Source organism: Lycium ferocissimum, chromosome 10 (genome assembly GCF_029784015.1).
Source record: "Lycium ferocissimum isolate CSIRO_LF1 chromosome 10, AGI_CSIRO_Lferr_CH_V1, whole genome shotgun sequence".
NCBI classification, from domain to species: domain Eukaryota; kingdom Viridiplantae; phylum Streptophyta; class Magnoliopsida; order Solanales; family Solanaceae; genus Lycium; species Lycium ferocissimum.
Genome location: NC_081351.1, coordinates 42,931,078 through 42,940,749, shown reverse-complemented (window position 1 = coordinate 42,940,749; position 9,672 = coordinate 42,931,078). Strand labels below are relative to the sequence as shown.

Here is a 9,672-nt window from a genome sequence, read left to right as displayed (position 1 = left end):
AACTTGGTTCACAACAAAATTCGAACTCGTGACACTGACATGCGTCTATCACACATCCCGTACAGATTCAAGCATAGTTTCCTCCCATTCTTTAGCATCCCTTATCAAATTTGCACCCAGGGGAAGAAAGAAAGATCCAAGTCCCTGGACACAGTATCAGCTACCAACGCATAAAAATTGCAAGATGAATTTCACCAAATATTACTGCACTTAATAAAGAGGTGCAAAGATGGGGCAAATTAAAAGTCTGATGAATCTCTCTTTTTTAAAGAATTAATTTCTAAAGTAGGGAAAAAAGATGAACTGAATACCCCAACTAGATAAAGCCTGGAACACACCAGAATATTGTATCAGACAAACAAGAAACGAAACTACCATGTACTTGAATCTGTAAGATGGAAAGGCCAAATACATATAATGCTCAAACAAGGGTAAATCAGAAAATAAATGGTAGGAGTAACAGAAAATTGCTTGCAAAACCAAATCTATCAAACTAGTGGAATCTGTGAGCAGATGTGACTTTCACCAAAACCAAGTAAGACATCTAGCATTGCTAAACCTTCAGTACATGTTGGAAAATCAAATCCTTATTGAATTTGATTTTTCCAGAAGAGAAAAGGGAGAGCAAATATAAACACGGCATCTCATGCTTCATTCTTCAGAAGTCGCTCCACATATGCCTGTCAAGAGAATAAGTGGAAGTTAACATATAATTGACATCTCAAAAATATGAAGGATGAAAAAAACCTTACAAAATGTCTATTGACACCAGAACTCGAGACATACAATCAGAAACCAATATACACATTATGCACACCCTTCCCCTTATGTACCGAGTTCATTGTCATGTGGCACCTTCAGTACTGTCTATGCACACCCTTCCCCCCACTCTCCTGGGCTAGAGCAGAAGCAAGAGAAAGACAGAAACACACACATTCTACGGGTAACATAAATGTTCATCTGTGCACACAAATGACTAATCATATTTGCAGAAAACAACATTTTAAGCCCAATGTGAGATAAATAAAGTAGAGTCTGGTATTATGGATGGAAGGCCTAATCAAACTTCATATATTATGAACTTTGTAATAGGTAACTCACCTGTACAAGTTTGGTAATTTTTGGCTTTGAATAGGCCAGATATTGCTCTATTTTCTCTTGCGTCTTAGGAACATGTTCTCCTTGAATTGTACTAGTCACCTTATCAACCACCTTCTTAACAACAGTTTTGTGAACTTCTCTGCTCATCTTACCTTCTTTCCAAATGGGTTTTAGGATCTCCTTAACAAACTCTATTAGAGCATTTTTGAACAATCGCATCACCTTTTCATCTTTGTTACCGTTTCCCTCGTCAGCCTTTCCATGCATATTCATAGCTCCTGGATGATCATTTTCTTGCCCATCCTTGGACTCCTCAGGAGCTAATTTATCCTTTCCATTGACTTCAACTAATTTATTCTCCTGCTGCTTCACTTCATCAATTTGATCATTATTTCCAAGTTCAGGATCAACAGTAGATGATTGATTCATTTGCTCCATCGGAACCTTATTACTATCTCTATCCAAATAGGACGAACTGTCAGGGGGCAACTTAAAGTTGGCAGATGTATCCAGCTCTAAGCCATCTGGGGGATGGTAGTTATCTGAAACCCTCATCTCGGGATTGATCTGACCATATATAGCATGAACAAGTGAAGAAATGGGATTTGAAGGTGGCATTCCTGAAGGACCAGAGGGATTTAAGACTCTTTGTAGTTGGGCTTCTCGCAGTCCTTCCCCAAAATTCTTTATCATTGATGTTGGAGAGGTTTCCATTTGGGGTAATTGCTCACCAGTAACAGTACCGGAAAGATTTTGAGGGAATTTGAATTCCGGCATCTCTGGTGTGCCAGGTGCTTCTCTCTTATTGTGGCCAGTTGATGGGATAGGTAAGAACACATTCAGTTCTTGGTGTGTTCCATTCAGAACTGCCGAATGTTCCGAGCTCATACCAATACCTGTTCCACTGAAGCTCTGTCCAGGCAAACGGGCGTGATGAACAATGTCTCTAGTATTCATAAATTCATTTACTGCATTGGAACCAAGTGTTCTGGCAATGCTATCCTCTGTCAGTCCCTGTGGCTGTACAAAAGATCCAGCAGATCCATAAGGCTGAGTGGCTGTGGCAGATAGAATGATGCCTGAAGCTTCTTGATTTGAATTATGTCCAAGGACATGTGCCGAAGTTCTCTCCATATTTAGATCAGAAGGTTGGGAAGCGAGATGAATATCTTGAGTATTTGTAAAGTTTTGTATAACCGAAGATTCTGAGATGTTCAAAGCATTAGGATTACCAGCACTCCCCATGTGAGGAGAAGCACCTCTCTCTCTGTCAGAATTCATAAATTGTGGTTCTGTGCGTCCCCAGACTCTGTTCTCGTTTTCAAAACTATGGCCCGGTCTTTCATTGGTCCTATCCGGAAGAACTGTGACAGCAGTATCTTTTCTCACAACACTTTCATCCCACCCACTAGCCTTTACAAGGTCCGAGGGCCTTCCTTCATCATCCCACTTTTGACCATTCAACCAGTTATTATTCTTGTCATCAAACCTATGGCCACCAATGTCATCTGAGGGCCTAATTTCATGATTTCTTGATGTGGCATCATGAGAGAATTTGCAATCAACCATCAAGCACTTCCCCGCTGCAAAGTACTTGCAAAGTGATTTTCCAGTTCTGCTTGCTTGATTGTCCTGACCATGATCAAAGGATGCACTTCGAGTGCCTTTGTCATAGTTATCACCTGAGGCACCATCATGGGAAAATCTGCATGATGCACCCCAGCGACAGTTGCCTTTCACAAAATCCCTGCAAGTAATTGTACCCCTACTCCGGTTTCTGTGCAGCTCATCCTCCAAATGATGCATGTCAGGAAGCCTATCCCTTGATTGGTACCCAGGACCTTCTCTAGCAGCATACCTTGAGATATGTCCACGCTCTGGTCGACTACCCAATCTTTCTGCCAAGTTATCCTCTGAATGACCTCCATCCCTATGATTGGCACCATCTGGATGAAAGAACCTGCAGTCACTGCCTCTCCTACAATTCCCCGCTGCAAAATCTCTGCATACCTGGGAAGACATACGAGGGCCGGTTCTTCTATCACCTGATGCATATGGATCACGTTTAGAATTATGGAGAGGACTATGACTCCTATTCTGAACTCTCATACTCCCCCTGTCTCTGTCTCTGTCTCTGTCCCTGTCCCTGCTCCTACTCCTGCTTCTGCTCCTGGTCCTAAACCTGTCCCTTCCCCTGCTGCGACTCCTGCTCCTACCTTCTCCCCTTCCCCGGCTCCTGCTCCTGGCTCTTCCTGGGTATCTATCAAATGAAAAACAAACCACAACATATCAGTAGAAATATGATCAACCACATCTTCTATCCCAACTCCCTCTTCCCCTTTCCCTCGACCCAAAGGGAAGATCAGGCAAAAGGGAGAGAGAACACCAAAAGAATGATGGAAAATCAAATAAACTCATACACACTTTGGAGCACGTAAAACTGAAATATAAAACAATCTAAAGTAGTGGCTTCCCACCAACCAGAGGTTCTTTCTTTGCACATTGTGATACATGAAATGCATCAAAAACTCAAATCTAAAGAACCACCTTACTTGAGAGCTGATAGGTTTTACAGTTAAGTGGTCAATTATCTTTTGACAATCATGAGTATGATGCATTACTAAACCAAATATTGTAAACAGACCTGCGGGACTGAGCCCGACCATTATCCGGAGACTGGCTATTGCTTCGCCTTCCCCGCCTATCAAAAGCTGGAGACATGCTCTTATAATGGTAGTTTTCCTTCCTCAGCTCTTCTGCTCCTGTAACATTGTCCCCGGACGACCAACCAGATTTATTTTTGGACTGCCATGAATTGTCGGCTTTTGGAGGTCCCCATTCCTCATAATCCGGACTATTTCGAGTGTCTTCTTCATCCCACAGAGACTTTCGCCTTTTTGCATTTTCACCCATAGTGGCCCTTGATAGCAAATATCAGCAATATTTAATTTCTGTCATGAAGCATATCTGAACGCCTGAAAAGTATAGACATGATTTTACTATTTCAGTGAATCAAGCAGCCTCAACATAGGAAAAATAACCTCCTATCATGTACCCTTTCTGGATTACTTTCATAGAACATTGACTTCTGTAATCCATAAATGGAAAAACTACAAGATAAAATATAACTTCCGGAAAAGAGTGAATGTTTGACCTCTAAAACCCAAAATATCCAGAAGATGTGTTGCAGAAATATGAATCTCAAGATGGATATGCAAGTTGCAAAGTTAGATGATGATAAAAGAGAAGAGTGAAATAGTTTGTCATGTCGTATTTAGACTTCCAAGTACGCCTGTCAATAGGTGTGATAATATGATGTGCTAAAGGGGACAATGCAGACTTAAAATCACATAGAGAAAATTTATCCCAAAGAGCTATGATCTCTCACAACACAGTAAAAGCAAAGTTACATATGGGCACTATCAATTAGTCAAAATTAAGACTACTTGTTATCACACATACATTGGATCTAACGTCTGTCAGGAGCTTTTACTTTGGTTAGAGATCTTTACGCTGGTCTCATGAGTGTAAATTTACAGATCCTCTAGAATTATTTTTATATCAATTATTGACTACTAGAATCAAATGGGCCCTAATAGAGCGCGATTGATATAGAGGATTCATACAGCCGATATTGATCAATTGATTGATTTATTGGGAAAAAGCAAACTAGCGGAGCAGATAGAAATGGAATGAGACAGTCAGTCTGATGCAGTAGCGACCTCTTGATTTTTCTCTTAACCAAGACAAGTCTACACTAAGAATCAGAAATTGCCCTCGGAGTAAGTAGATCATATTAATTTTGGAGTCTAGTTGCTAGGAGTATTTCAGCAAAACGATATGTTCTCTAAACATGGATTCAGCAGTACAATATTATTGTTTTTGATTGGTAGCGACTAGCGATGCAATTTTTTTTTATAATCAAGGAAAAACCCGAGAGCTAATGGCGAACAGTTCCCTGGTCAGTGGATAATGGGCTCACCCTCTAACTTTCTCCATTTAAACATCAGGTGTTTCTCAACGGCAGGATTTCAAACCCGTGCGCCTAACACATCACGCATTGCGCTCTTACTACTAGATCCAAGTTCTAGAGACAGCAGCAATACAATATTAGTTATATATACATATACGAGGACCAAAATAAAGTACTTACATTTGTTTTCTTCGATTGGTAAAGGAAAGTATGATATTAAATGCTTCCCCAAGATCCCCTTCCATATGAAAAGACGAGAGATACACGATTAATGACAGGAAAACAAATTCCCTGTAACTTCAAGCAAAGAAAGAATATCCAACAAAAGTAGCTACACGAACTTGTGATCCAAGAATGGAACAAACAAAAGTAGCAACTATCACCACGAACAGAATAAGAACCAGAAAAAATATTCATGTTATAGCACTTAAAGATAGCGACAACTCTGTTCATATCTCCAGATCATTATATAGTCAAGCACTTCCGACTGCTGGAAAGGTTCTTTATCCTAATTAAATTCTGTTTGGTTAGGCTTCCAGAGACTTGGAAACTTAAATCGCATCAAACCATGAGTATAAACCAATGGTCCGGGTTCACTTGGTGAGTTGGTTCTTCTACAAATTCCGATGACCAGCCACATAAATTTCTATGAATTGAACGATGCCTGGCCTTTCACAAAATGGAAGCAGCAAGTACTTTGAGCAGAATGAAGCATCAATGGAGTTAAATTACCAGTTTCAAAAAAAAAAAAAACATCAATGGAGTTAATGAATCCTCTAAATTTTATTGACAGATTTCACACCACTGCTAGTCACAAACATTTTTTTTTTTTTTTGAGAAGGTAACATGTGCTAGTCACAAACATTTTAGTGGCTATACTATTGGATGCAGCTGAATGGAACACTGGTGAGAGGTTTTTCTTTCGATAAGGTAAACAATTTTATAAATGATGGGTAAATCCCGTAGACTAGACGTATACTAAAAGGTAGAGAACTTACAACAAAATATGCCTCCCTACATAGCAACAATCCTCTATACTTGGTGGCACCTCACAGGTGCACCAGAAGAAAATATAAGAGAAAAGCATATATTGCAACTTAACAACATCACTAACTACTACTTCAAAAGCTCTCATGTTCCTCTCTCTCCATAGAATCCACATAATGGCTTGTGGAGCAACATCCCAAGCCCTCTGTCTTCTCTTGTTCCTTCTGAAGGCCCAACTATACAACGCCTCTGTTGCTGTACCTGGCATCAGCCATGATATCCCAACCCAATTAAGAACCACCGCCCATAACCGCGTGGCCACGTCCCAATGCAACAAAAGGTGATCTACATGCTCTCCGGAGCATCTGCACATATAACACCAACTAACCTAGGTAATCCTCCTCTTCCTCAAATTCTATGTTGTCAGGATAGCTCCCCTAGCTGCCAACCACGTGAAGAAACACACCTTCCTAGGTGCCCTAGGAATCCAAATAGACTTATACGGAAAATCAGACTCCTTCATCACTGAAAAGCTCTGATAATGCGGCATTCTAGGGACATCAATTAAAATGCGCATCTGATGCTGCCAGCTAATGCACGGTCATAGAAGATACAACCATTTTGCAAGCCTAAATATATAAATGTGCATCCAGCACTCATGTCCGAAGACACAAATTATATGGTCAGTCTTCCATCAAATTCCATGAGGGAAGACTGAACTTGCTGATGCACCAATAAATACCCACCTAAAACTATTTACAAGGGTCTATCAACTCCTTCAAATGCTCTTCTATTTGTTCCTGTTTATATTATCCACATGTAACAAAGGAGCTAATTTCAACAATCTCATTCTCAGCCTCTTCCTTCTAAAATTCCATCCTAGCAGTAGCTCTCTAACAATTCTTGATGTCAACCATTCAGTTTCAAACATCTTCCAAACTATGCACCATAACATATTTTCCGTCGAACCATGAAGCAACAATTATTAACATTCTCTACCATAGTCTTGCATAAGAAACACCAACTTATATTAATCGTACTCCTCAAATTCTGCTGTGAGGATAGCTTTCCATGTTGTTTTTCAAGTGAATAAAGGCATTTCCCTTGAAGCTCCGGGAACACAAATGACGTGTAAGGAAAGTTCCCGTTCTCTCTCAAGTAGTATGTTATCAGAAGACTTAATTGAGAAAAGATCATCTCTCGCCCTTCTCATTTGTGGCTGTTATTATCGATAAGTGATGTTTTTTGCTTGTAGAATGATTGGAGCACCTTGTTGAGCTCTTCCATCACCTAGCACTGCAAATTCCTTTTGAAATTCAGGTCCAAATAAATTTAATCTCTATGTTTCTGGCATACAAGAGTGAGTACTGCTGTTTGTAGGCAAGATATTAACGACGAGAGACAAGTTTCACAAAAAAGGGATATTGTTGCACCATTTTCAGAAGTTCAAAATTTCTGGATTTATTTCCAAAATAAAGCCTATCCTTTTTTCGTACTCTCTCACTTTGCAAAGTTGTCGTACTATCGATAATTTTTCCTATCAATAAAATTATTTACTGATCAAAAAAAAAAAAATTATGGCCTTATTTTGCTACTTAAATGTGATATCTATGTCAAATCTTCTCACCCTTTCATTACGCTCCTTTGTAGAGTTGCTCTATAAGGCTGCATGATTGATTTCAATAATGCTACGACATGATCCTCCTCCGCAACACTTCTTACTCTACATAAAAACTTCGAATCCATTTTCATAATAAGTTGAATACCCTCCAGTCCTTAGCTCCTCCCCACCATCTTCACAGGGATGTTAATGTCCCCCATTTAGAAATATGGTAACTCTTTATGTCCGCCTTCTTTTTTTTTTTTTTTCTCTTTTTTAATAAGGTAAGGTTTACTTCTTTATGTCCGCCTTGTATCCCATAGGGTATCCTTTGTAACTTTATCAGCCTTTGAGCAATAAGGACATGTTATAGCTTAGAGTATTGAAAGACTGCTCTTAATCAATACCTCCTTTCTCCTTTTTAATACTAGCCACACTTCATCTAGAAGTATATAAGAAGAGTGGTAAACTCCTTATATTAATGGATGAACTTAATGCTTCAGGCAAACAACTTGAGCAATTCTCATGCTTCAGGCAAACAATTTAGGAGCAATTGTCAAAGCTGATTACTAGTACATCCAATAATCGAGCTTCAGATCTAGTCTCTAACCATAATCCCCGGAATACTGTCGAAAAGATTAACTTGTCCAAGTCACCGACCGCACTGCAAATTCGACCAACAAGTACAAATCTATCTTAAACTGTTTGGGGTAGGCTATATCTATATCCAGTTAACTCTATTTGGGAATTAGGATTCTTTGCCCTAAATTTCATTTGTTCCCCACTTGCTGACAGGTCTAGTACAATTCAACATTCTTCAAGCATCAATATGCTTATAATAGAAAGTGAACTCACATATCAGGAACGACGAATCAAAGTTTCCTCAACCCCTTTTCGAGATTTGAACTAAAACAACTAAATTCACATTCTCAAGCTACCCCTTTACGAGATTCAAGCCAAAACAACTAAACGAGATTCGAGCTAAAACAACTAAATTCACACACACAAGCTAGCCCCTAACAAGATTTGAACTAAAAAAACAAAATTCACATACACAACCTACCCCTTTATGAGATTCGAGCTAAAACAACTAAATTCACACACACAAGCTAGCCCCTAACAAGATTTGAACTAAAAAAACAAAATTCACATACACAACCTACCCCTTTACAAGATTCGAGCTAAAACAACTAAAAAATTCACACACACAAGCTAACCCCTTACAAGATTTGTACTAAAAAAAATAAATTCACATACACAAGCTAACCCCTTACAAGATTTGTACTAAAAAAAATAAATTCACATACACAAGCTGCCCCTTTAAAAGATTCGAGCTAAAACAGCTAAATTCACATATACAAGCGACCCCTTTACGAGATTTGAACTAAAAAAACTAAATTCACATACACAACCTACCCCTTTACGAGATTTGAACTAAAAAAACTAAATTCACATCCACAACCTACCCCTTTACGAGATTTGAACTAAAAAAACTAAATTCACATACACAAGCTACCCCTTTACGAGATTCGAAGTAAAACAATTAAATTCACATGCACAAGCAAAGACTTTACAAGATTCGAGCTAAAAAAAAAAAAAAAAAAACCTAAATTCACATGTACCCAAAACCCATAAGCTAAAAAGCAAAGAAAAAGCCAAAAAAGTTTAGCACAAAAGATACAAAATCTGTTGCCCTAAATACAAAAACAGATCAATTTGAAGAAAACAAAAAACCCCTAATTTGCAAATACGAAAAGGGTACTAACCTTTGACAGAATTTTAATTTTTTGGCTTTATTTCCCTTCAAGAGTGGAAAATGGGAGAGAGCATGTGTGAAATTAAAGGAGGGGATAGTGTAATAATCATAGTCCAAGAAGAAGAAGTAGATTATTTTATTGCATTATAAACTGAGAGTGCCCTAAGTCTTTAAACAAACGAAGACCCAAGTGGGTCTAATAGGGACTTGCAGGATGATGTCACACACAGCGTTGTTTTCGTAATTGTATTTTAA

General features: G+C 38.8%; 1 protein-coding gene and 1 long non-coding RNA gene across 2 annotated transcripts; both read right to left on the bottom strand.

Annotated features, from left to right (window-relative positions):
- Window positions 1–299: 299 nt before the first annotated feature.
- LOC132033957 (zinc finger CCCH domain-containing protein 55-like) lies at window positions 300–5,374 on the bottom strand. Its single transcript, XM_059424141.1, has 4 exons — window positions 5,255–5,374; window positions 3,746–4,076; window positions 1,102–3,361; window positions 300–680 (listed from the first exon to the last, which is right to left on the bottom strand). Exons 2-4 carry the CDS (start codon window positions 4,012–4,014, stop codon window positions 645–647), a joined length of 2,565 nt encoding a protein of 854 aa, XP_059280124.1. The 5' UTR covers window positions 4,015–4,076; window positions 5,255–5,374; the 3' UTR covers window positions 300–644.
- A 674-nt stretch (window positions 5,375–6,048) lies between these two features.
- LOC132033956 (uncharacterized) lies at window positions 6,049–9,431 on the bottom strand. The gene is made up of 2 exons (XR_009408901.1): window positions 9,124–9,431; window positions 6,049–8,595 (listed from the first exon to the last, which is right to left on the bottom strand). It is a non-coding gene; the product is annotated as an uncharacterized LOC132033956 (long non-coding RNA).
- Window positions 9,432–9,672: the final 241 nt, after the last annotated feature.

Excerpts from the sequence above, each read along its gene's own strand:
- LOC132033957 (XM_059424141.1), bottom strand. The coding sequence starts at position 4,014 with ATGGGTGAAAATGCAAAAAGGCGAAAGTCTCTGTGGGATGAAGAAGAC. Across the intron at positions 3,362-3,745 it reads GGTCGGGCTCAGTCCCGCAG|ATACCCAGGAAGAGCCAGGA; the intron begins GTCTGTTTACAA and ends TTCATTTGATAG. Across the intron at positions 681-1,101 it reads AAATTACCAAACTTGTACAG|GCATATGTGGAGCGACTTCT; the intron begins GTGAGTTACCTA and ends TTCTCTTGACAG.